The sequence below is a fragment of the Panicum virgatum genome, chromosome 4N, assembly GCF_016808335.1.
Source record: "Panicum virgatum strain AP13 chromosome 4N, P.virgatum_v5, whole genome shotgun sequence".
Lineage (NCBI taxonomy): Eukaryota > Viridiplantae > Streptophyta > Magnoliopsida > Poales > Poaceae > Panicum > Panicum virgatum.
The window spans coordinates 28,821,529-28,848,994 of NC_053148.1; the positions used below are offsets into that span (position 1 = coordinate 28,821,529).

At 48.6% G+C, this 27,466-nt stretch overlaps 2 protein-coding genes across 3 annotated transcripts; both read right to left on the reverse strand.

The window, feature by feature from the left end:
- Positions 1-5,889: 5,889 nt before the first annotated feature.
- Positions 5,890-13,406, reverse strand: LOC120670032 (BTB/POZ domain-containing protein POB1-like). Its single transcript, XM_039950000.1, has 6 exons — positions 12,912-13,406; positions 8,638-8,748; positions 7,794-7,912; positions 7,641-7,704; positions 7,069-7,348; positions 5,890-6,987 (listed from the first exon to the last, which is right to left on the reverse strand). Exons 1-6 carry the CDS (start codon positions 13,120-13,122, stop codon positions 6,177-6,179), a joined length of 1,596 nt encoding a protein of 531 aa, XP_039805934.1. The 5' UTR covers positions 13,123-13,406; the 3' UTR covers positions 5,890-6,176.
- A 2,291-nt stretch (positions 13,407-15,697) lies between these two features.
- On the reverse strand, positions 15,698-26,183 carry LOC120670033 (uncharacterized protein At5g41620-like). Of its 2 annotated transcripts, none has more exons than XM_039950001.1 (3): positions 25,584-26,183; positions 17,591-17,716; positions 15,698-17,469 (listed from the first exon to the last, which is right to left on the reverse strand). In XM_039950001.1, the coding sequence occupies exons 1-3, from the start codon at positions 26,103-26,105 to the stop codon at positions 15,967-15,969; spliced, it is 2,151 nt and encodes a 716-aa protein (XP_039805935.1). In that variant the 5' UTR covers positions 26,106-26,183; the 3' UTR covers positions 15,698-15,966. The 2 variants fall into 2 exon arrangements, with proteins under 2 accessions (XP_039805935.1, XP_039805936.1); XM_039950002.1 differs by having other exon boundaries at positions 17,591-18,418; positions 25,584-25,661.
- Positions 26,184-27,466: the final 1,283 nt, after the last annotated feature.

Sequence of the window (27,466 nt, forward strand, 5' to 3'; positions counted from 1 at the left end):
TTGCAGGCATGGTTACATGACTAAAACAAAGTTCTAAAATTAAACCTAGATTTTTATAATCACAAAACTATATACCATGAATTAAGTTCATCAAATAAGCATTACACATAATATATAGTAAACTAGATCTAAAATTTCCCAAACTTGTACAACTGCAAGGATCTAGTATCATGTTCTTACAGAAAAAGTTTCATAACTAAATCATGTCTACTTTTACTAGCATTAATGTATGAAGCTAGCTAGTAGATCTAGGGAACTCGATCATTGGTACAAGTAAATGAACTCAAACTGTGCTCATATTTTTACCAGAATCTTATAACTCTACTAGGTTCAACATACCCAAAAAACAGAGCCATCTAGTGAACCAAACTACCAGAACATTTATTGGATGTTTATTCTACTCTTTTTTGTAGATTAAAATGTGTACAGAATCTGAAGGTTTTCATGTAACAAAACTTGTAAAATTAATCACATAGATTCCATAACAATTGGATTTACATTTTTCCAATTTTTCTATGATTTTATACGCATTTTTAAAGTTCACTGAAAATCATGTTCTTGAGTTCATGTATCTTTTGTAGTTCAACCCCTAGAATCAAGTTTTTCTCTTGCAAAAAGGTCCCTGGGTGCATGTACACGCATGGAATCAGAGCGATTCCAGTGAGGTCCGTCGCCGGCGGCATGGAAGATGTAGGGGAAAAGGGTCAGGGCTCGTCTGCGCACCTTGGGGTGGTCGCGGTTGGGTCGGGGAAGGTCGGAGGAAGCGGCTCCACGGCGGAGCAGAGGCGGCGGAAGGGTTCGTCCAAGTCTGGTGAGCTCGGGCCGGCGGGGCTGGGCTTGACAGCTTCACTAGAGGTCGAGGAAGTCGCGACGGGGTTCGGTCGGGGCAATGCAGTGGCGGGGCAGGGCTTGACAGCTTCACTAGAGGCCGACAATGGAGGAGGAGGCGGAGCAGGGGAGGTGGCGTTCTCGCGCGCGAGGAGGCCGACCTGGGTTTAAATAGGCACTGGGGAGAGTGGAGGGGCTGGTTTCTTCACCTGGGGGGCAAATGCGGGACTGGGAGCGGTCAGAACCGGGCGGGCGGCGAGGTGGCGGCGCTGGCGGGGCGGAGGGGGTATAGTGGCATCTCGGGGAGACGTCGGGGACGCGTGCCTGCGCGAGGAGAGGCCAAGGGGCAGGCCAGGTGGCCTTGGAGGGCTCCCTTGGGTCCACTTGGCCGCGGACGTGCCGTGGACGAAGTCCACCGGCGGCGGACGGGCGAGCGGCGGCGAAGCAGAGTGGTGAGGGTGGAGCAGGGACTCATTTGCAAATTCCAAAAGTTCAGGGACATCCCGGTAAACTAAAATTATCTCCTTCTTAGATGGCTGAAATGAAAAAGTGTTGAATACCAAACTTTTGTAACTTTTCAAGATCTACAACTTTTGTTTTAGGCAAATTTTCATTTGAAGTTCATAGTTTGAACTAATTCATAATTTCAAACGTGCAATAAAGGGCTTTGATTTTTATTTGATTTTTGAGTGGATTTGGCTGAAACATGTCATTTAAGGTACTAGCTGCAACCCAAACTTGTTTTTGTTTAGTTTTTCAAACATGATTTGAGTAGGTTTTTAAAATGCTTTTGCACTCACATCCAATATCCAACGTGTGGTTTGAATTGTATTTGACTTTTTCTTATGAATTCAATTTTCAATTTCCCTTCCATGATTTATTTGAATTAAATGGAGTGTCCTTTAGTGTACAGACACCGGAGGTGTCACAGTTAGTTCCAACACCTCATGGCATCAAAGAATAGAGGGAGTGGCCTAATGGAGCCTTCACCATCAAGATTAGACATACGGAGTAGTACCACATTGTTCCTCTAGCCTCACTATAACATATTCTGCTCCCATTTGCAGGATCGCTATTCACCACAAATGAAGCAGTTATCGTCCTTGCTCTTCTCCATCTTAAAAGTGACGGTTTGTTTAGTCTTTGACATATTCTCGGGCTTGTTCTTTTTCTTCTTGTTGTTGTAGAAGGTATTTGAGTTGTTCTTCTGCAGTAGGTTGGGACTAAAAGTCCAAAAAAAAAACATCCCTTGCTGCGAATAACTTTCGCCCTCGCCTTTTCTTCAACATTTAAAGAGACAACGAGATCAACAACGCTGAAGTATCTCCAAGAAAGTGAGAATTTAGCAATGATGCTCCCAGCTGCAAACTTGTCAAGCACCTCACACTTAAAGCTTTCAAGTTCTTTTAATAGTGATTGAATATCATAAGCCTATTCTCCTATGGGATGGTCACCGACCATCTTACAGTCATTGAACAACTCCATTAAATATAACTCACTACCAGCATCAGAAACATTGAATTTGAGCTCATGCGCAGTTCCTTGCCAGATGGCAGCGAAAGATATACATCCACAAGATTTTCAGGTGGGATGCTAATCACAGTGTAACAAGTCATTCAATAGCACCATAGGGAGTGATTGGTTGCTTGGTCTAGACTTAGCCTGGCTAAGATCTAAGATAGGCCAGTCTAAGCCTCGCTATAGTAGTGCTTTTTCTTGGTGTTTGGTTTCCTGTACTAGTTCTAGCCTGTATTATTGGGTGGATCTTGTTTGGTTGAGTGGCTTTACTTGAGTGAGTTCACCCTGCATTTGATGCGTGGTGAGTCTATAAACTCTCTCACCTCTCGTCGCCTCGCAGTCTGCCCCTCGCATTTTGGCACCTCGTTTTTGCATCGATTCCTTCATGATCGAACAACCAAATACATTAATGGAATGCAAGCAAGCAACAACTCTAGCTTAGCCTTGTCCCTGTGAATTCAATCCACAAGTCAAGCACAAGACACCTCTGTTCACACGAAGCAAAAAGAAAAAGAAATGGAGAAGATCGATTCCTATCAATGTCCACCTCCAATCTGGTTTGCTACTTCGATTCAGATGATGCAACTGGAATAGAGAGGCCACAACTGCTCTTAGACCAAACACAGACACACTGGAATAACCAGCGGTGCTATCCATCCCCTCCTTCCCTCCGCCTCATCTCATGTTCGACGACGAACTAGACTTGGTGCCAACTAGCTCTCTAATTCGCTGCAATATGAAGTTCATTTGCATTGTTTGGGTGTTAGATTTGATGGCGTGTGTGTCAATTTCAGCTAATATGCTTTGATTGCTCGGAGTGTAAAGCTAAAAAACTGTGCGGGATAGGGATGTGATGGGGGTTAGATTTTGGGAGGATCAATGGTTTGGTGGTTCTAGCTTAACCATCCAATTTTGGACTCTCTATGTGGTCAATAATGACCGAGCGTTACTATATATAGAGCATGGGATGGTGTCAATCTCAAATTAATTTTTAGAAGATCTGTTCCTATGAACTTGATGATTATGTGGGAAGAATTATTTCAGATTGCTAGTAGCATCTCCTTTACTGAAGATAATGATGACATTATTTGGAAATATGAATCTAAAGGCAACTACTCTGTCCACTCTCTGTATGCAGTAGTAAATTTCAGAGGCGTTGTCCCTGTTCACATTCCAGCTGTCTGGAAGTTGGACATACCCCCTAGAGTTCATATCTTTTTGTGGCTCTTATCTAATAACAAGTTATTGAGTAGGGACAATCTTAGCAAAAGAAGGACAATTGATGACTTAACTTGCCAGTTTTGCTGTGAAGTAGAATCTGTTCCGCACTTGTTCTTTGGCTGTTGTGTAGTCAAGCTTGTCTTGTCTGATATTTCTGACTTAATCGGAAAGTCGGTTGGACAGGACTTCGAATCGGCCGTTGGTGGGTCAGCAACAAGAAAAATGGGGTGATGAATTGTATCTGTGCTGTTGTCTTATGGGTTTTTGTAGAAACTAAGAAATGATATGTGCTTTTAGGGGAGTTGCTGGCGTGGAGTAGAACAAGTGATGGGTATGATAGGGAGGATGCTGATAAGATGGACTTCATTGGGAGCTGGAACAACGAGGAGCAAGGAGACCGAGGATTGGTTGGGCGGCGAGCTCAACATCGTCGTCAGGTCCATCCCAACAGGGCTCGAGAGATGCAGCTTTTAGTTTGATCCAACCCGGAGAGGGGTCGCCAGAGAGACATGTGTCGGCTTATGCTGTTTTCAACTTTGCGGAGTTACTAAACTTTGATGTTGCAGCGGGTGTGCTCTGATAATGCGCTGAACCTTACTTTCGAAATCTTATATGCTTTGTTCTAGTTATAAAGCGGGGGAAACATTTTGTCTAAAAAAAATATGCTTCGATTGCGAATGAAAATCAAGCCGGTGCCCGCCATGGCTGACTCCTGCGGTGGCTAGAGCTTCAATGGGAGCGAGCTTCAATGGCGATGCAGAGGGAGGCACGGAGGAGGAGCTGCGCGCTCATGGAGCAGCGGCGCGCTCGACCTCACCACGCAGGGCCTCCTCGCCGTCGTGCCGTCCTCCGGACCCAAGCCACCGAACTTGTCGCGCAGCTCACCTCCCTCAACGACATCCTCGTCTGCATGAACACTGGCAGAGCCTCGTGGAGGCGAAGCTGGGCTCCGGCCCCACCTTGGTCCGAAAGGATTTCTGAAGCTCAGATAATATACTTTGCTACATATCGTCTAAACCTTCCGCTGAGAAGAAAGAGGACCATGCACGCACCGTCCCATTGCCCGGTTCCTTTTCTTGCTCGCAGCTTGCATCACACAAGCGCTTGCTGGCTTGGTGCATCACGTTGCTCTCTTCTCGCTGTGTTCGTTAGCTGCTGGCCTGCTGCTATCTCGCCGGCTGTGGCACTCGCTAGGGGCACCATCACGCATCACCTAGACTCTCGGAGCCCAGGAGAACAGCACAGGCTTGCTACAGGGGTGACCTGCAGCTAGTATATTTGTCGATTCTTCTCTGACCTGATCGAGATGCATGTAGATGAAGATGCTTCACACCATCATATATTGTTCGGTATTTTAATTTTTTCTAATCAGACTAAGTAATTTTATTGATGCCTCAAGCATGCATAACTTTTTTGGTTAATTTCTGCGCTTGCCACCGATGCATATCGTAAGTTAGCTCCTTAAGCTCGAGCAATTGGGATTTGCACCCCACCCCCCCCCCCCCCCCCCCCCCCCGGACTTACCTCACGCTACGCCACTGTGCATGAACACCAACGCCCCGCGCGGGATGGTCGCAGACTCAAGGTCCCAGTGATGTGGGCGAGCTCCACTGGGGCGCAGGGAGCGCTCCTTTCATGGCGAGTATTACCGCCGATGAGAAGATTAGTCTGGACCCACCAAACTTTGCAATGCAGGCTGCACTAGTTGGATATGTCCAATTCGAGCGTTCCCAGCAATGCAGGCTAGTTTAGCCTGTGTATAAATTCCAAAATTTTACATCAAAAAATATTACATCAATATTTGGATACATACATGAAGTATTACATAAAATTTATTTACAAAACTTTTTTTCACAGATGGGTTGTAAATTGCGAGATGAATCTAGTGAGCCTACTTAATTCATGTTTTGCAACAGTGATGCCACATTCATGTTTTACAACAGTGATGCTACAATAACCATCTACTAATTATAAATTAATTAAGCCTATTAAATTCGTCTCGCAATTTAAAACTCATTCGTGAAAAAAAATTTGTAAATAAATTTTATTTAATACTCTAAATTAGCAAGATTTTCTTTTCAAAATTTTTGACCAAATCACCTAAACACGACCTTAGGGGTCTACGCAGGAAACCATGCAGATGCAGGGAACGAAACATTGGTGGGTTGTATTGTGAAAGCCTGGCTAGGGGCTCAGCCACCCATCCAATCACCCCCATAAATACCTCGAAGAATTTCTACTGCCGTTCAAAGTTTCAAACACCTGCTCCAATTCGGGAGGCCAGGAAAAAAACAAATACTAACACAAATAACAAGAGGTAAATGAGCAAAAGTTTCTTTTCTCGAGTACTTAGCCAATGGAGCCCATTCAATACACATTTTTTATCAGCGGAATTACATTCCTTGGTTCAATGCCAGTGCAGAACATGACATGCTCCACTTTTGGTGTAAACACAAAAGGAATTTAGAGTTCTCGTTTCCAAATTGTCTATTTAGTTGTGAGTAAAAAACATCATGTCTGAATCACACAAGATTTTACACACTGCAGCCCATCATTGCACAGTTTAGTCACGACAGCACAGATGCAGTTAGTAACACACCATCGGCAGTCTAAGGTTGCTTTATGGTCAACTCAGCTCTCAGATGTAGTACCCCGTCAATGAAGAAGAGGCTGTCATCAGCCATAAACGAAGGCCAAGGAATCGCAAAGAGATTCCGATAGCCAACCGCCTTCCCACCAGTGAAGGTGTAGTAGCCCTTATACTTGCTGACAAACTCACCTGATGGCCTTGTCCTTGCAGCAAACTCATAATCAACAGTAACACTTGTTGAGCCTTTCTCTTGCATCCCCAGGAAGAGACCAAAACAATGGAACGCGCTTTGCTGATCCATGTTACAGTGTGCTGATAGGAAGAAGCCCTGTCCAGCTAGATGAAATGCTTGCGAGTATATCCGCCCAGATGGGAAAAGTCGGCTGCACTCCTCACGCTTCAGGTCCAAGTATGCTATGCACTGCGGATATGGTCGATCAAACTCCACAACCTTAAGCGGACGATATTTGTAAGCTCGCTCAGCATATTTCCTACAGGTCGTCACATCTGCTGCAAGGGCACGCTGCCGATGTGGTGCATCAGCTTTGTAAAGAAGTGCCTCTGTGACGCATTTAGTTGCCTGCTCGTGATCCAGATCACTGCATGCAAGAACCTTCCGCAACTTCCTGCAGGTCATATGGCAGAACCGGACAAGGGGCAGCAAACGAGTGCCCAAGATCTCACGTCTTTCCTCCAATTTTGGGTATTGAGCACGTGCCCACTTGATCACAAAATCATAGATAGCATCCTCTGATGCTACCTGAAGGTCATTACTCCAAAGTATGGCTTCAATTCCAGCGAGAGGAATGGTCATTGCTTCATCTTGGAACCTGAAAACAGGAAACATTTCTTTAGTGGCCTTGTCATTTCTGTAACTTAATGCTTAGCTTTACACAACATAGACTACTCACTTGGTCAAATCTTTGTATTTATTGGCAAGGAATTCCTTAGCAGTGTCAGTCAATGGCTGAACTGCAGTAGCCATCGAAATGCTGGAGGGGAGATCAAGATAAAGCAATGCAGACTCTGTGGTCATAGGCAAGCTTCTAAGCAATTGACTGCAGTGCCTCATACATGAAACGACCTCAAATTTGTCAGCAATCATCAATATATCCAGCAGGAGAGTTGGCTGATTTGTTGTCAACTTGCCACTATACATAAAGCTTAGAAGCTCCATAAGGGCATTTTCCTCTGTTCAAAGTAGAAATACAATGATGAGTGAAAAGTTTTAACTTTTAACTGGAAAAAGTTTAACAGAGATATGCTGCCTTGTTCTTATGGACCTAATTTTTTTTACAAGTAAAGACATGCAATGTGTAAATATTGTAGCAAATGCATGTTAGGAAGTGCAAACCTCCTTCAGACTCATCATTATGTACTAGGGTCTCATTATTTCAGTAACAATATGTCAATGCTGCACAAAGCAGAATTTTAGTACTCCTATTTGTTAGAACATGCAAGTGTACTGCAGCTCCCACATTACCTGAAGCAGTTATTCTAAGAGTTGCATGCCTCTGATCAGATTCTTTCATTCCATTTGAGAAAAGCTAAAAGAGAATGAAATAAATGTCGTTAGCTAATTAATTAGACCACAATTGCAATGATTTTCAGTGCAATCCAAAAAAATAGTAGATACCTTGTAAAAGAAAGGGCTCTTTGCAGCTAAAATTGCAGAGCTGATATAGATAGACTTTACGTTCAAAATCTGAGTACATTCCATACTCCAGGATGAATCACTGCTTTCTCCATCCTCACCTAGCAAAGAGAGGATCCAATAAAATGAATGCATCGCAAATACAACAAGAGAAGAAAATGGTGCATTGCGGTATTAGAAGATAGCAGTTTTGCTATTAAGTGTTAAGAAACTTAGAGAATGAGTTACTCGGAATGCAAAATCCATATATCGACAAATGAAAGCAGCCAAGTAGGTGTACCAATCTTCCATGCGAAAAGTAAATGGGGAACAAATGTGTTGATTATTACTATAACATGTAGCACAGAATAAATGTAGAGTCTTGGCTGCTTCAAGTACTTCAATGAAGCTAAATATCCCGAGGAAATTGACTGAAAAAAGTTACTTCTAACTTATCTGTTACAATATATATTAGAGTCGTAACTTGTATACACTATTCCTTAATCCCGATTGAGGCATTGAGGTTTCTTGAATCAAGCACTTAAGCCTGAAACTTATGCAATTTCTAGTTCAATTGTGCTACTTAAGTGATTACTGTGTTTACTACCAGTAGTTAGCTCTTGCCACCATATCTGCCAACTTCAGTACAGTGGAACTAGTTAGCCAATACATTGTGCTAGTGGACAGCAGTAAACTTGAAAAGAAAAAATCCTCAGCACGAACAAATTTAATAGACCCTGAATATTTCAACGTAGAAAATGTAATAGAGTTTATTATGTTTATGCAGGTTCTTTGTCCTAAACCCAAAAGGTCAAATATTTGATAGCAGAAGTTAAATTGCACTGACCATCTTGCTCAATATCAGGTGGAGATTCTTCTATCATAGCTACAGGCTCCTCATTGCCTTCCTCATAGGTATCGCATTCTTCAGCTTCAACTTTGCAGTTTACTCCTGATTCTGGGGACATAAAATGGCAGTGCAAAAGTTTTTCAAAATGTCTTACACATAAACAAATACTTCAAGATCACGCATAACTATGAAGACGTAAAACGGGAACAAAGTACAAATCACAGTAAACAGTGCAGAGATAGTAAATTGCCAAGGCATGCTAAGCTTGTTTAAAAAATAGTAAAATACCATTCAAGAATCAAGATCAATGAGTAAATATTAAAGATGAGTGCCAGTTGGGAGTCATATTAGATGCTAACAATGATCAGTTGACTTAAAATATGCTGAGATAGAAACTAACATAGGGATGTCAGGAACAAATGGCCCTAACATCTGCCAGTGAGCCTAAACATTGATGTTTATGACTGCCTAATGGGTCTCTGTAAAAAAAATTGAACCCACACTGAATTAAGAGACAAAAATATATCAATAATATATTGCTCAGAAGGTATATTTTATCTCCGCCTGTGTTGACTGGAAGACTTTCTCGAGTCGTCTCAACATAGCCGGTCCCAAGCCCGGGTAAAGGAAGAGGGTTGCGGTAGGTTTGGCGAACCAGTGTAAAAAATAGCCACTCTAATGGATATGAAACCCATAAGAAACTCGTTGGGGCGTAACCCTCTGAGCGACGCGCCACATCGGAACCCGGGTGTGGTGATAAGTGGGCAAGGGCCGGGCCGCCACCCCTAGTCTCGATGGGCAAGTGGTGGGCCATAAGGACACTTTTCGGTATTTAGGTTCGATGTTACAAAAGGATGGCGACATTGATAAAGATGTTAGGCATAGAATCTCAGCTGGCTGGTTGAAATGGCGTCAAGCTTCTGGTGTCCTCTGTGACAGGAGGGTGCCACAAAAGCTAAAAGGTAAGTTCTATAGGACAGCGATTCGCCCAGCGATGTTATATGGTGCTGAATGTTGGTCTACAAAAAGACGACATGTCCAGTAACTGAGTGTAGCAAAGATGCGGATGTTACGATGGTTTTGCGGGCACACAAGGAGGGATAGAGTCCGGAACGAAGCTATCCGGAAAAGAGTAGGGGTGGCACCAATTGAGGAGAAACTTACTCAACATCGGTTGAGATGGTTTGGACATATCCAACGGAGGCCTCCGGAGGCGCCGGTGCGTAGTGGGGTGCTAAAGCGTGTTGATAAGGTAAAGGGGGTAGAGGTAGACCTAAACTGACTTGGGACGAGTCGGTTAAGAGAGACCTTAAAAATTGGGATATCTCTGAGGAGTTAGCTTTGGATAGGAGCGCTTGGAGACTAGCTATCAACGTGCCTGAACCATGACCATTGTATCTTTTGGGTTTCATCTCTAGCCGACCCAACTCACTTGGGACAAAAGGGTATGTTGTTGTTGTTGTAAGGTACATTTTGGTGAAATTCTAGTTGTGCACTTTCAACTGTGACAAATGAGAATGTCCTTTCATGTATCAGCCACCAAAATGGCAAAATTTTGACTATACACATTCTCAAAGGGAGTATTTCTAATCTTACAATTTTTTCCTAACTTTGAAGTGCTAATGGGTAAGCTCATATTCTTGAGAAAACAATGCCAAATATATATGCATTTGTCTCCTATTTCCTCAAGAAACAATACTTCATTTTTCATGTTTTATTTCTGTGCCCTTATGCACAGTTTCTAATTTATCTTTTAATTCCTTGTCCATAGTTCAAACAAGAAATTTACATGCATAATTTGTGCCATTGAAATGCAATGTCACAACTAAAATCACTAATCAGCACATTTCACAAAAATATTCTTTTTTTTTGCTAAGGCCATCATTTGGTGTAGCTGTTGGAATCCTCTTACATCATATAGTAAACATCCAGTCATAATTTCAAGACATACATAAATTTCTATGCAGTAGACTTCACAATTGAAAAGCATTTCCAGGACAAATAGATTGTGAAGTACAATTGTGGTGTTCAACAAGGTGCTAGGTGGTTTCTAGGCGGTGACCCATCGCCTAGAGCATAGGCAAGCCTAGGCATTTCAAGGTGTTTTTCTAGGTGGTAGTGTACCTTGCAATACACATCAATCACATCTTTAAAACGAAAGAAAAACTGGAGACCAGTGGGCCTAAAGTTAGATGGAAAGCCCATCAAACCAGCCCAACCAGGTCAACCCCCACCTAGCTCCACCTTCCAGCCCAAGCGGGTCTCAACCCCCACCTAGCTCCACCTTATCCATTCGATCCCTCCCCATCTCTGCTTACTCCACCCACCTCGTCATCCCACCCGCGCCTCCTCCTTCGTTGCCTAGGCCGCCGCCGCCCGCTCACCCTTTGCCTCCTTCGCTGCCGTCACCCTCACTCTGGTCGGCGCGGGCCGATGCCCCAGCCTCTTCTTCCTCCTCCGCCACCTGACCTAGCCTCTCCCGTGGCCCATCCCTACCTCCTTCTCCGCCGTCATCACGCCCCGATGTCTCCAACGCCGCAGGAGCCGACATGCGAGCCTCCGCTACCATCCCCCGACGCCCCAGCCCGCCCTTTGTTTTCGCGTGGGGGCACTGCCTAGGGTACCGCCTACCCCCCAGGCGAGGCAGAACCCCTCTGCCCAGCAACTACGCACGCCGAGGCGAGCGCAAAATGCCGCCTTGTTGAACATTGATCAAGGTATTCAAGAACTATGTGCATTACTAAAACCTATGCAAGGACAACACCTAACCAACTATTGAAGAGCATTTCATTCTGATGAACAGGTCACAATGTCAAACATTACACCATTTCCTAAAAGGACAGAATATCTCAAAAATTACAGAAACATTTCAACTTCTTGACATCAGAAAAGTAGTGAGGAGTGCAAATGTATGATCTTAGTCACCAAGTTCTCGGAACGATGGAATCGAGGAACGAGAATGAGGAACGCAGTACGCTATTTTTAAAACACCTTGAACGAGAGGGGTATACATCATCGGAACGTTCATTCAAAAAGTGGAACGTGTACCAGCTGTTTTGGGAACGATCATCACTCTATTTACAAATATAATAAGTAATTATTTACATATAACATCTCACCATGCCACTATGTTCTCACGGCTCAACAACTCCCCACCAATCAAGCCCAATAGCTCATCTATCCTCCCAAGCGAGCATGTCTTATCCTTCCCATCGACTCTGTAGGATCATATCTCACCTCACTCCACCCTTATCTTCTTCCTTGAGCGAGACAACGAGCCTGAGGCAGTCGGCAGCCATGACAACGCCGAGTTGCGCGCTCGATGTCCAGGCAGCCAGGACTGCAGATCCTCGTAGCAAGCTAATTGCACCCACTCCACGCGTTTCTATCGCCTATCATTGGCTCCAGCAATCCTCTATCTTTGGATGCTAGGTCCTGGATGAGTTGGCGCCGCCCCGGTGCCACTGGAAGACAATGCTTACTACCGACTGCTAAGCGGAGGTCGCTCCCCACGGCGCGAGACGCGCCACATACCACGTGACCTACATTCGGGACGACGACCCAAGCATCATCCCCCCCGCGTACCTAGCGTCGTCCCGCATCGTTCCTGTTCCGCATTTAGGAACGAAGTTCCCAGAACAGGGAACGCCTCGTCGTTCCGCGTTCCGTGTGACTAAGTGTATGATCATCCAATGGCTGTCATTTAAGCAGCAACAGCCAAAGGAACGACATCCCTAATTCCAAACTGTGCTCAATCATTTCGGAATGCCACTGGTTCAGTTGCACATATCCAATTGAGAGCTCAATAAGATTGTACGAATACTGTGGAATAAATCACCCAAAGAAAACCCATGTCAGTTTAAATCGCCCCTTGTAAACTACACCAGTTACAGCCATTTCATCGACATAAGAAATGTATGCTCTGATACAAGTACAATCTGAATTCCCGTTGCAGCAACTAAAGAGGTTCAAAAGACAATGATTGCCCCGCATTTCACAGCTTCGATTAAAAGGAAAAGTGCCTTAGCAGCCTTAAGGCCGAAGGCTTTACCACCTAAAGCCCGAGCACACGGTCAGGTCAAATCAAATCACCTCAAAAGGTAAGCACCTTCCCGTTCCTTTACCCCCACCAAACGCATGGAACAATTCAATTCAATTCAATTCAAACGAACACAGCCGTCCCCAAATTCCGAATCCACGCCGAATTCGCGACTTGTCGACGGCGAAAGAAGAAGAGTAGAAGAGGGAGGAAATCGGTAACCCTCGCTCACCTTTGCCGCGTCGGAGCTCCTCCCGTCGCCGCTTGCGGTGGCGCGCCCAGTCGGCGAGCGATGAGCAGCCCTCGCCGGCGGCGCCCTTGGCCCCGGGGGCGTCGTCCCCGGCGACAATCTCGATCCGCAGCACCCGGTCGGAAAAGTTGACCGAGTTGAAGGCGAACTCGAAGCTCGGCCCCCCGCTCGCCCGCGAGAAGTCCGGGTCCATCCCTCTGCTTCCTCCTCCTCCTCCTCCTCGAACCAATCAACCACGCGCCCACCTCGCCTCACCTCTGACGCGCGGCCGCCGCAGCAGCCATCGACGGGGCAGACGGAGGCCAAACCCTAACCCTATCCAACCTTGGACAAGGGAATCGCGATGCGGGTGCGGGAGAGCGAGCGGGTTGTGTGGAGACTCGAGAAGGGGGGAGACGAGACGAACAAGAACAAGAGAACCGTAGCGGGATGAGCGGAGCCGTGGAGGGGGGCAACGTCGTGATAAGGAGAAATCCTGGGGGCGTGCGTGCGAGTCTGCGGCCAGAAAAAGGACAGCTGAACAAGGCGGAGTAAATTCGTACGCTCCGGTGGGGCCCAGCGGATAAACACACTTCACGCCGGGGGCGCCCGGGGCTACTCGTGGGTCCCTGCTGTCGGTACGCTGTTATGGTTCGGACGGGCCCGGGTGTCGGTGGGAGGGTAGGTGGAGAAGTGGGATGGATCGGTCGCGGGATTTCCGATTTCGCGTCCGCGTCTCTTCCCTGCGATGCCTTTTCTGGGCTTTGGTTTTGCCGTTGCGGAGGAAAATATGCGGGCTCGATGTTTTCGGGAAAAAAGATTTGCTGGTTGGTTGGCTGCTGACGTAGGCCGGAGGGGTTGGCTTTTTTACGGAGTGTTTCCTTTTGAAAAAAATTCAAATGTTGACGATGAATATGGGTAAAGTGTAACATGATTTTTGACCTTTTCAACCGAATTTGTTGAAGTGTTTTTGGTTTTGAGACCTTGACATTCAAAATTTATCCAAGGTCACATCACGAACCGTAGATGAGATGTTATGATCATCGAGCTATTAAGAAAGCTAGTAACTAGTAATAACAATTTGGCATGTCTTCCAATATTTCGGTAATAATAGGGTTGGACCTAGTTACACGATCTATTTTCTCTGTTAGAAAATATAAATCATCATTTTGTCACATATCAAACTTATAGAAAAATACTTTAACCAAATTTATAGAAAAATACACTAACACATTCAACATCGAATTAATTAAATCCACCACAAAATATAATCATCGCATTAAATTTATTTTGTATTGTAGATGTTAATACACTGAAAAGAAAAGGCTGACTTGGATAAAACTAAAACAACCTACATTTGAAAGGAGTTTTTTCTTTGCATATAAGGACAACCTACCTTAGCCCCCTTTGTAAAACAAGCTATTGGTTACTACTTTACTATAATATCCCGTTAAAAAGACGTCTACCGTCCTTGTGGATCAACTATTATAAAACCCAAAAATTTAATGGAGAATTTGATTATAAAAAGCTCATATGTTTAGTTTGTGTCACCTACACCTTTTCTCCCAAGAATGGTAGGGAAGTATGCACTATTTGAATATAGTCGTCTCAAAATCCCTGAATTTCGAACAAGATCTAATTTCATGAGGGATTTATAACAAAACACAAAAAAAAAACATATCCTTTTTCAAACCGATCAAGTGAACCAAAGTCCATTAGAGTACAATAATGACTTTGTGACCAAGCAAACCCATACTTGGGCTATCAGTTTCTTGATCATTCGCTAACTAGGTTCTTGTACCTTGCACGGAATTTCCCCTTTCTCTTTCTTTACGGTCGCGTATCAGACGAATTAGTACGGCCCATGAAGATGTGCCCGCACATCATGATGGGCCCAGGCTGTAGATTTCCATCTACCAACTGTTACTGGAACCATCCCCAACTAGCGCTGGGCATTCGGTTAGTGCGGTTAAATCGGTTCGGTTAATTCGGTTTTGAAATATTTCGGTTATGACAAACTCTTAACCGAAATTGTAGCTAGAAATCTTTTAACCGCGTAAATTTGGTTGCGGTTAAATCGGTTCGGTTTTGCGGTTAACCGTAATGTATACAATACATAAATAACAAGCAAATTAGAATGAAATTATGACATCAACTACAAGCTATTGGCCACTAAAATAAGCTTAAAAAGCTAGAAAAACAATTAATGTAGCCTCACTTAGATATCTTAATTATGAAAACCAAGAATTCTTGATATCTCACATGATTATACATATATTTAAGACATAAGATAAATACATATTACACTCAACTTGCTAAATCGGTTAATTCGGTTAAATCGGTTAGTGGCACATCAAAACCGAAATAATATGCGGTTAAAGAATATCTCAAAAAATTTAACCGCAAAATTAACCGTTAACCGAATTAACCGACTTTTGCGGTTAAAGCGGTTCGGTTCGGTTCGGTTAATCGGTTTCGGTTATATTTTGCCCACCCCTATCCCCAACCCCAACCACATACTGTAAGCAAACAAGGGCAGCATACTGCCACTACAGAGGAAGAAACTATCATAATAGCCGACCAGAGCATCAGGCAGGCATCATTCCATACAGATTGGGAACTGCAAACAGTTTCTGTAAATTATTTCATTTCAGGTTTTTGTAGAAACATGACCTTATCTTTCTATTGAAACTTTTAGGATAACTTTTTCACTAGTGGCTCGAAGGAACCAAGAATGTCCATAGGTGGGAGAAAAACATTTTTTTCTTTAGAAAAAACGAAGGACAAGATTTGCCATGGTTAAGCAAGTAATAACTAAAGCTTATTACTATACAAAAGTTACACTAATGTGATTACCAAGTCCCATCTCAATTCACTCTAGACCGACGGTTAGGAGATGAATCTACAATGAAACTCCGCTCAATATGCAGCTACATCTAGGATTCGCATTTCCTGCAACTTCCAGTGAATATTCAGCTATTAAGTCAGATGTCTTACAATTGCAACTATATGTGTTGCAGACCCAATTCATGGAAGCCCAAGAGTGTCAGCTGGGTTCTCATTTCCTCCTCGTGCTGATTAAGGGGAATACCCATGCGCTCATTCGAGCATGCTGCCCCTCCAACCTTGCTTGAAGTAGCTTAGCTTTGAGAGTGTTCTCCTTTGTGCCTACCAGCTGATGCGCTGGGGATTCAGTTATCTCGCATTCCAAGGATTTGGCTGGGTTATTCAGATGCCGTGCTGGACTGCGCACATCGCAAAGATCCCGTGAGGCAGTATATTCTTGAAACTGATTTGTCCGGGGCTGGTTTGATTTGTGCCCTAGATATGCATGTTGAGGAGCCTCTGATTTGATTTTCAACAGGTCATCACGTAATCGGCGAGATACTTGGGTCATAACAGTTTCATTCTGCTCGTCTGTGGAGGCAAGGCCAGCATCATTGCGTGAGCTAATTTCTGGTGTCGAAGCAATAAATTGCTGTCGGCCAATGCTAGACCTTGCCTTGTCTTTCTTTGAGCAAGTTGGTGCATTTGACATTGGTGAGCCTTCAACAGATACACCATTGGAATATTCCAATCTTCTCATTGGTGAATGCATGGAGCTTATGACCCTCCTTCGAGTGCCTGCAAGATCATGGCTTTTAATGGCACTTCCATGCATGTTCAGTTCAAAGCAGTGCAGATCACTGGCAATAGAACTGCCATCATCATCTTCGGCTAGCCGAGGGGCGCTAGTGGCTCCATTAAGGTGCACAGATTCAAGGGATTGCCGGCAAAAACTTGCATCTCGCTTTTCATTAACAATGTTTAAGTTATCATTCTTGGAGTTACTGAACCTTTTAGCATGATGAAGAAATCTCTCAATCTCACTGCTCAGCCGCTCTGTGATTGAGGATTTTCCTGACAAATCTTCCCGCGTATCAGTCTTTTGCATCTGCATACGCTCATCAAGCCATGCTTCTGAAATATGAACTACTGACTTATCGAACTTGTGCTCATACTCCTTTACATGCTTTTGCTTCAACATCCTGACTTCCTCCTCGTAGCTTCTAATTCCTTTTGCAAACTCATCACAAAGATCTTCCAACAGGCAGGTTGTCTTCTTCTCTTTCTCCAGAGCCTTCACAGCCTTGCAAAATGCTGATTTCATCTCAGAGAGCTCTTTGCCTAGCTTTCTGTGGAGAGTCTCAGAATGCTTCCTTAGACGTCTCTCGTCTTCAAGATCCTCTTGCACTGAACGAAGGGCTGCTTTGATCTTCTCTTGGTCCTTGTTCTTCCGAGCCATTTTGTCTTCAGTGACTTGCCTTGCTAGAGAATCAATTTCGTGGTGATACCTCTGCCTCTCTTGCATAAGCTCTTGAATGCATACCTGGGCATGATGCAATTCTCGTTTCAATCCCTTCATTGCTGACACATCAGCTGCATGCTGCTCTTCCAAGCTCCAAATTCGATTGAGAACTTTCAATAGCTCTGTTGACGTTTTAAGATCATTACCTGCCTGCCTAAATCTAGCATTGCAATCCAATGACCGAGTTGGGCTGACAAGGTTCACCGTTGTTGCCTGTGAAATGAATGCACAGTTTTGAAGATGAGCATGCCATCACAAGTGGTATTTCTTATTAATGCCCTAAGAAAACCACCAAAGGAAACAAAGTTTGTAGAGGGAGGAAATGAACACGTACCCCAACTGAGGTAGTGTAACTCGCAGGAGAAAGAGGCTGCCTTGAAGGGCATCTTTCTTCATGTAATTTATCATGCTCCATCACTGAAGTGGCAACATGTGCTCCAAAGCCACCTGAACTCCGTGGCTGAAATGTAAGAAGAATCTTGTTACATCTGGTATACATGGTTTGTGAAATAGCAAAAAAAAAAGGGGGGGAGGTGGAAGCAAAACATACCAAAAAAAAAATTTGTGACATTCCAGTGGCAATCAAGATTGCGACAATTCCAAGGGAAATAAAATTCAGAATGATGGTGTGAGGAAACAAAATAAAAGGACAAATCTTATGTGCCTTCAACTAAAAATCATTACTGTCTTCAAATAAAATAAGAGGCCAGCAATATTGAATTTGCTCCTAAGGAACATAAATAACATAATGTGCTTTGTATAAACCAGATTCAAAGTTTTACTTCTGCTGTGTAACAACAATGCATCACAAATCAGAAAAAAATGAACAATAAATGATATGTTGGGATCATGGGATCTTACTAAGCTGCATAGTGCATGGCAGAAACATGTGGCCCTCTAGTTCTCAGAGAACATGAAAATTGGGAACGGAATCAGGTATATAACAAACCAAGAATAAAGGACAGGTTACAAGCTTTTACATGAATCTCCGTGATTTTTCCCAATCCATCTTTAGATACTTAAAAGTCCCTCTGTTTTGTTATCTGTTACATGCTGTTTCTAATAGAAGCTAGTCCCCCATCCTGGGAAAAAAAATAAGTTAAGGAAACATCATGTACCGGCATGCTAAATACTCCAGGATCATCATGTAGTTTGGTTGTTCCTACAAATATTATATAGCTTGGTAAAACAGAAGCTAGATTAGGAGAAAGCACTGAAAAGAAAAATTGCCATAGTTATAATAGCAAAGAACCCAGAGGATACAAAAGGAGACAATGGTTGGTGATGACCTAAGGGATGGAATATTCTTGAGGAAAATTTCAGAAACAATAAAAAGAAATACAATCGCAACCATCAAGCATACAATTCTAATGCCAGGTACAGGTTCGAATGGAAGCCCAGTCTCCCAGCAGTCCAGCATAGAGATCCTAGTCATGTAGGCAAGTCTTTCAAATAAATCAGACAGATCGTCTTGATCAATATTAGATGTGTCCTTGGAGGATCTATGTTTTAACATTTTTTATGTTTTACTTAAGCCTGTTGTTTGGGATAATCAACCAGCGAAGTTCTAAAGATAACGGGGCAATGCCTCCATCTTCGAAACAACACTAAGGGGCTGTTTGGATGGCCGCCACACTCGCTCCTGCCACGCTGCTGTAAGCAATTCAATGGTTACTCTCATGGATGAGAGGATGACACTCGAGCTGGGGAAGTTTTCTGATTTTTCTTCATTTACACTCACAATGCCATGCCATCCAACGGGAGGGGAGGCAACACATTTATACACAGCTGCAGGGCAGCCAACACTGAGGCATATTCTATTCCTAGTCTAAGATGCCAAATGAAAGGACTAACTGTTGTCCTATCTAGATGCTAAAGCAGTCCAAGATGCTGTCCTCTAGGGCAGCAATGGTGCTAGTGCGTGCTGCAGAAAATGAGATGTTGCAGCCCCACACAGGACTACAAGTACAGCCCCACAAAGACCACAAGTACAGAGACTTATTCCCTTCATTCTCCCTCTATGTCTTGTGCGTCGTCTTGTGGGAAGATTGAACCATCCCAGTCCTGGAGCAGAGCTCAAGAAACTTGATCCTCCCAAGGGGCTTGGTGAGCAGATCCGCAAGCTGATCCTTGGTGTTGATGTAGCTCGCCTTGATGGTTCCTTCCTCCAAGCAGCCTCGGATGAAGTGATACCTGACCCGGATGTGCTTGCTCCTCTCATGGAACACAAGATTCTTGGCCAGCGCAAGAGCGGACTTGCTGTCCACCCTGAGCTCCACTGCTCCAGTGTCTCTGCCGAGGAGATCACCAAGCAGTCGAGCGAGCCAGAGCGCCTGAGTCGACGCGGTGGAGGCCGCAATGTACTCGGCCTCGCAGCTGGACAAGGCCACCAGCTGCTGCTTGACCGACTGCCAGCTAACGAGGCACTCGCCGAGGAAGAAGAGGATCCCGCTCGTGCTCTTGCTGGTGTCGATGTCACCAGCATGGTCGCTGTCGCTGTACCCGACGAAGTGTGCCGCTCCAGGGCACCTCGGGTAGTGGAGACCGTGGTCAAGAGTCCCCGCAACATAGCGGATGATCCTCTTCACGGCATGCTGGTGCTCCGTCGTCGGTCGCTGCATGAACCGACTAATGTAGCCGACGGAGAACGCCAAGTCCGGCCGTGTGTGGGCGAGATAGCGGAGGCTCCCCACAAGGCGCCGGTACTGCGTAGCGTCCACCTCCGCCATGCTGTCACGGCTCAGCTTCAGCCGCTCCTCCATCGGAGTGAGGGCTAGGTTGCAGTCGGTGAGCCCAGCTAGCTCAACGACGCGCTTGGCGTAGGCGGTCTGTCGAAGCGTGATCCCGGAGTCGTCCTGGTGCACCTCGATCCCCAGGTAGAAGGAGAGAGGCCCCAGGTCGCTCATCTGGAAGGTGGCCTTCATCTCTTAAACGCCGCCACCTCCGCATCCTTGGTGCCGGTGATCACCAAGTCGTCGACGTAGACACCCACCAGCGGGCATTGCCGCCATTGCCCCGTCGGTAGATGGCCGCCTCGTGCGGGCTTTGCTCGAAGCCCATCCCCTTGAGCGTGGAGTCCAGCTTGGCGTTCCACGCCCTCGGGGCCTGCCGCAAGCCATAGAGGGCCTTGCGCAGACGTAGCACCTTACCCTCCTTGCTGGGGATCGCAAACCCCGGCGGCTGGTGCACGTAGACCTCCTCCTTCATGTCGCCGTTGAGAAACGCCGACTTGACGTCCATGTGATGGACGCGCCAGCCCTCCTGGGCAGCCAGCGCAAGGAGAAGTCGCACGGACTCCATCCGTGCCACGGGAGCAAAGGCATCGTCGAAGTCGACCCCCTCCTGCTGCACGAAACCTCGTGCCACCAGGCGAGCCTTGTGCTTGACGATGGCGCCGGCTTCATCCCTCTTCATCTTGAACACCCACTTAAGGGTGATCGCACGGTGACCGCGAGGGAGATCGGCAAGCTCCCAAGTGCGGTTCTTCACAACCGCATCCATCTCCGACTGCATCGCGGCACGCCATGCCACGTGTCCCTCGGCCTCTGCGAAAGACCGAGGCTCGCCGTCGTCGCACGCGAGGTGCAACTGCGCCTCCAGGTCGTGAGGCACCAGACCCGGCGTCGGCTAATCGCCGAGAAGGTCCTCCATCGTGCGGTACCGCAACGGCTCGCCGTCGCGGTACGCATCGATACGCTCCTCGTCGTGAGAGAGCGGAGTAGCGAACTCCACCTGGCTGTGCTCAGCATGAGCAGGTGCTGGAGTAGACATGCCCGGAGGAGTGGCTGTCGGTGCTGGAGTGCATGGCGTCGCCGGCTGTGGTGGTGCAGCCGAGGAACTCGGCGCAGCCGGAGTCGTGGCTGGAGAGCGTGGTGCCGCCGGTGTAGCAGGCACCGGAGTCGATGGAGGCTCGGGGACCGGGGTAGGCACGCTCGGCGAAGAAGAGCTGCCTACTCCCCCAGCTCCCTCGAAGTGGACGTACTCGACGGTGAAGTCGTCGTACGTCGGAGCCGAGCCGTTGTCCACCGCCTTGTCCCACGCCCATCCTCGCCCTTCGTCGAACACAACGTCGCACGCCGTGCGCACACGCTGTCTCCGGGTTGATAATGCAGTAGGCCTTCGAGCCCTCCGCGTAGCCGATGAACACTCCCGGAGTGCTCCTGTCGTCGAGCTTGCCGATGTGGCCAAGCTCCTTAGCGAACGCGAGGCAGCCGAAGACCCGCATGTGGGAGACTGCCGGCTTGCGCTCATGCCAAGCCTCATACAGCGTCATGCCGTCGAGTGCCTTGGTGGGCGAGCGGTTGAGGATGTGGACGGCCGTCACCACCGCCTCTCCGCAGAAGACAGCCGGCATCCCCTCTGCTTGAGGAGGGCCCGGGCCATCCCCACAAACGTCTGGTTGCGCCGCTCGACAACACCGTTCTGCTGCGGGCTGTACGGCGCAGAGTAATGGCGCTGGATGCCCTCATCCGCGCAGTACGCCGCGAACTCGGCCGCCGTGAACTCGCCGCCGTTGTCGGTGCGGAGCACGCGCAACTTGCGGCCGCTCTCCGCCTCCGCAGCAGCCTGAGCACGCCTGATGGCGTCCGCAGCCTCTCCCTTGCTGCCGAGGATCATCACCCACATGTAGCGGGAGAGATCGTCGACGAGCAGTAGGAAGTAGCGCCGTCCTCCTGGTGTGGCCGGTGTCACCGGGCCACACAAGTCCTCGTGGACGAGCTCGAGCCGCTCCCTGGCTCGGAAACTCGCCTGCTGGGGGAAGAGGTGCCGCCTCTGCTTCGTCAGCACTTAGACATCGCAGAGCTGCTCCACGTGGTCGAGGCACAGGAGGCCTCGCACCATCTCCTTGGCGCCGAGCCGCTTTAGGGCCTCAAAGTGGAGGTGCCCGAATCGCTCGTGCCACTGCCATGTCCCGACGTGGAGGATGTAGAGGCGGTTCTTCCCTCGATCCACCCTGGCGAGAAGCTGGCGACGATGGTCCCAGATGCGGAGGACCCCGCTGTCGATCACGCGTGAGCCGCTCTCATCGAGCTGCCCAAGGCTGATGATGGAGTTCCGCAGCGCCGGGATGTAGTAGACTCCGTAGAGCATCCGATGCTCGCCGGACTTGGCGGTGAAGATCACGGAGCCCACGCCCTTGATCTCCACGGCGGAGGAGTCCCCAAACCTGACGGAGCCACCTACGTCGGTGTCCAGGTCGGAGAAGAACTCCCGCCGTCCGGTCATGTGGTGCGTGGTGCCGGAGTCGAGGTACCAGCCGTCGATCCTGTCGTCGTCGGAGCCGTTGCCGAGGAGGACTCGGGCACGCGGCGCGTCGAGGTGGAGTAGGGTGGTGGCGGACGGTGCCGCCGGGTGCAGCTCCATGGCCCCGTGAAGCAGGAACAGAGCCGCCTCATCATCCGGCTGGGCCTCCGCGACGTGGGCTTGGCCCCCACGCCTCCGCTGCGGGCAGTCCTTGGCCCAGTGGCTGGGCCTGCCACAGTTGTGGCAGGAGTCGTCTCGTGCCGCCTTGGGCCTGGCGGCGGCGCCGCCCTGAGCGCCTCCGCGGGCGCCGCCCTCAGCGCGCCCTCGTGCCCCGTCCTGGGCACCTCCGCGCCCCCTGCGCGGCTTGCCGCGCTTGCGGCCACCAGTCGAGGAAGAGGGCTCCCCCTTCTTTCTGTCACCGCGCCGGGCCTCCCACTGCTCCTGAGTGAGGTGGAGCTTCCCGCCGATGGAGATACCTCCCGAGGGAGGTTGTGGCTCGTCGCTGTCGACGACCTTGAGGCGACCAATCGCCTCCTCGATCGTCATGGTGGAGAGGTCCAGCAGAGACTCGATCGAGCGAGCGGTCTGCCTGTACCTCTCGGGGACGCACCGGAAGAGCTTCTCGACAGCTCTCTCCTCGTCGTAGGTGTCGTCGCCGAACGTCACCATCTTCTACAACAGAGTGTTAAGACGGAGAGCAAAGTCATCGACGTCTTCACCTGGCTTGAAGGCCAGGTTCTCCCACTCCTTGCGAAGTGCCTGCAGTGTGGACTTGAGGGCGCGGTCGCTGCCGATGCGAGCCGCCGCAATGGCGTCCCAGGCCTCCTTGGCAGTCTCCTTCTGGGAAAGCGAGAACTGCATCTCGGGAGGGACTGCGGCGATGAGCGCATCCAGCGCCCGACGGTCCTCGTCGTGGTCGATGTCATCGTACTGGACGGCATCCCACATGTGCCGCACCTGGAGCCTACCCTCATCACCGCGGCCCACTCGACGTAGTTGGACTTGGTGAGAGTTGGCCACCCGCCACCGGGACAAACGTCCCGGACCACCGCCTGGATGCCGTGGTACCGGGGGCGCCGCCGCGCGCGCCCTAGCCAGGAGCGCCGCCACCTCCCTGCGCGCCGCCGACAGGGACGCCGCCGCCGCCCTACGGGCCACCGCCGGGCGCGCGGCCTCTGGACCGTCGCTGGGCGCGCCGCCGTCCAGGCCGCCGCCGCCGGGGTGGGCTGCTGCCCACCGCGCGGTCCGCTCCCGCGCCCTCTCCCTCTCCAACTCCTCAAGGTCCCCGTCGGCGGTGGTGTCGCCGGCGATGGAGCCGCTGAGGCTGCCGCGCAAGGTCTCAACCTCAACCTCCGCCGCACGCGCTGCATCTTCCGCCTCCTCTGCTTCCACCTTCGCCCTGGCCGCCGCCAGCTCCGCTGCAGCCAGCCTGGCCGCCCTCGCCGCTGCTGCAGCGGCTTGAGCCGTCGCTCGCCTGCGCTCCTCTGCCGCGGCGAGCTCGGCGTCTCGCTGATGCCGTGCGCTCGAGGCGACCGAGCGCTGAGACGGTGCGTCGGACATGGCGCGCCTCCAAGGGGCTACTGCGTGGAGAGGGGGAAGGGAACGGGGAAGGAGAGGCAGCCGGTGCTGCTGCTGCTGCTGCAGCAGCAGCTGCTGCTGGTGGGAGTGGCTGGGCTGCTTGGGAAGGAGAGGAACAAGAGATATCCAGTCCACAGGAAAGTCACAGGAAAGTACGGCCCTGATACCAGATGTTAGCAATTCAATGGTTACTCTCATGGATGAGAGGATGACACTCGAGCTGGGGAAATTTTCTGGTTTTTCTTCATTTACACTCACAATACCATGCCATTCAACGGGAGGGGAGGCAACACATTTATACACAGCTGCAGGGCAGACAACACTGAGGCATATTCTACTCCTAGTCTAAGATGCCAAATGAAAGGACTAACTGCTGTCCTATCTAGATGCTAAAGCAGTCCAAGATGCTGTCCTCTAGGGCAGCAATGGTGCTAGTGCGTGCTGCAGAAAATGAGACGCTGCAGCCCCACACAGGACTACAAGTACAGCCCCACAAAGACCACAAGTAAAGAGACTTATTCCCTTCAGCTGCTTCGGCCGCCGTTTGGTTTGTACTTAAGTTAAGGCAGCCACGCTGCTTTTCTGCTTTGATTATCGCCAAGCTGTGGCGGCCAATCTGCTCGCCACACATCGCCACAACTTCGTGGCCGCGCCACAGCTCGCATGGCGGGCATTGGCTGGGAACCAAACAGCCCATAAAACACATCAAACTGAGTAAAGGCAAAGCATACTCCAAAATTCGTGGTTGTATCAAATAATAATTTTATAGCTCTGATACTACTTCTCAACAGAAATTCATGATGAGGTTCATTGATGAAGCAAAGAAAAGCCGGAATAACTATAGTAGCCACCTACAGATCCACCATATGTCCAGTACCTCATAAGTCAAATAAGTACCAGCAAACACTAAATTGAAAGGGTCGTACAGACAATACAATCACAAAACAAGGATGCAGCTTTTATGGCTGCATTACTTCCAGACCTTGACAACTAAACAAAAGTAGGTGGAGAAGAAATATGTAAAATCCATAGAAGAGTACGCTAAATCTCAGAGGACACTATCAACTATTATAATTTGAAACGGAGGTTGCTTAGTGCTAGATTTTGTGCTTTGAACTGTTCATGATGAAGAACTGAAGAGAGTGTTTACAGTTGCACAGCCTAGGTCTTCTTACCCCTAAAATCGAAAAATGGCAAGAAGCTCATGGAACCGTAGAGATGATTTAGCCATCTCTGATGTGGTTTTCAGAAAGGAAACTAAACATTAGTGATTTCTCAATACAGATAATTTTAGCTACTAATCTACCAAAGGATTCATATTAAGCGACTAAAAAGGCAGCGTTTTCTGAATAATTTGTTGCGAGATCGATTGACGTAATCCGAGACCCAACAAAAGAAAAGATGGAAGGAAAAGCAGGGCATGATGCACACATACAGACATCAAGCTGACCGCAAACGTCATCAAGTTGACTGGGGGAAAACGACGCAGATGGCGAAGTTCTTACCCGATCCGCATCCGCACTCGCCTCGTCGACGGCGGGCACCCTCCGTCCGCGGCGCCGGATCCGGCGCCCCGCGCCGGCGACGCGGATGACGTCCTGGATCTCCCACAGGGTGGCGCCCAGCTGCCGCGCCGACGCGACGGGCGCGCCCCGCCTCCCCGCCCCCGCGTCCGCCTCGGCCGGCGCCGCCGACGCCGACTCCTCCTGGAGCCGCGGCGGCGACGGCTCCAGCTTCCAGGACGGCGACGGCGTGGCGTGCCCCGCCTTCCGCCGCGCCCGCGCGCGCGCCTGGGCCGCCGCGAGCCCCCGCCGCAGCGGCTCCTCCTCCGCTTCCACCACCACCTCCTCCTCCCCGCGGCGGCGGCCCGTACGGGGCGTGCCGTCCGTTTCTTGCGCCTCGCGGCTCGGACTCCTGGCGGCCGCCTTACCGCAGGCCTCGAGCCTTGCCTCCCCGCCGTCGGCGCGGCATTTCTGGAGCGCTGCTGCTACAGCGGCCGCGGCAGCCTGCGGCGGCTCCACCTCCATGGACGGCTGCCGCTGCTCAGCTGCTGTGCCTTTGCGATCTTGGGTGGTGTCCCCGCTTTCCCTGCGGCCCTGCTCCGCGTTTCCTCTCCCCCTTTTGTCTTGGCCGTGTTTGGTTTAGGCTCAAACCAATTTCGCGAAAACTTTTTTTTTTTCTTCTTTGACCACTAATTTAGAGTACTAAGTAAAATCTAATTACAAAACCACCTGCAGGATTTCTGGTAAATTTGCGAGACCAATCTATTGAGGCCTTTGATTGCGTAATTAGAGAATGGTACTGTAGCATCACTTTATCAAAGCAACAATTAATTACCGTCATTAGATTCGTCTCGAAAAGTTACACTCATCCCTAAAATTTTTTTACAAATTGACTTCATTTAGTACTCCATGCGAATATTTGTTTTTTTATGTAATTTTGATTTGACGTTTTACCAAATACGGCCCTTTCTATGGAGCCATCATGCTCTGCTCTGGCAGCTTCCTTCGCTCCTGCTATGAACAGTGCGAATCTGCGTGTGCTCAGTGCAGGTGCAGAGACCAGAGAGATGCGTGTTGACAGGGGATTTTTAATTATTTGCCATCGTTACGAAATGCACCTGCTCGATTGCCACCGTACCAAATGAAGCTAATTTTTTTTGCCACCGCACTCTTCCGGAAGCTAAATTTTTGCCAAATTTGCCGACGTGGCTGGCCAGACCGAGCCATGTCACCGTGCCAGCGTGGTGGGTGCACGTGAAATGACCCTCGTGCCCCTGGCCCTTCCTTTAACCCGCGCCGACGCCCCGACCCCGCTCCCTGTTACTTTCTTCCTCCTTCCCGTTGACCTCTCCCTCCCCCGAGCGCCATTGTCTCCTCCCCTTGTCGTCTGGAGCTGGATCCCCCCACCGCCCCCATGATGTCGCAAGGGGGAGAGTCCTCTGCATCCCGCAGAAGCAGGTCGAAGATGCGGCACATCCCTGTTGGAGTGGAGACGGGCCTACCATTAGTCATGTGCCCACAGCGCAAGATAGCTTGAGTCATCGAGCGTCGATGTAGGAAGGAGAACCAGAATATAGGCCGGGTGTTCTTCAAATGCCCAAGGGATAATGTTCAGGTGAGTTGGTTTTTAATCGATTTGACCTAGGCATTGCGATTTGTTGTGACATCCCAGAGTTTTAAAATGCTAAGCAAGAAATATTAAATATGATATCATGCATAATCAACCAAGAAAATGGAATTGAATACATTTATGTGTGCATGCATGTGTATGTGTATAGATGCATAGGTCAGAAACCGTAAATAATTTTTAAACCAATGCAAGTATACATATAAAATCGAATAGGCGTCTCTCTAAAATCATGTTAAATCAAAGTCTTGTTGAAGTC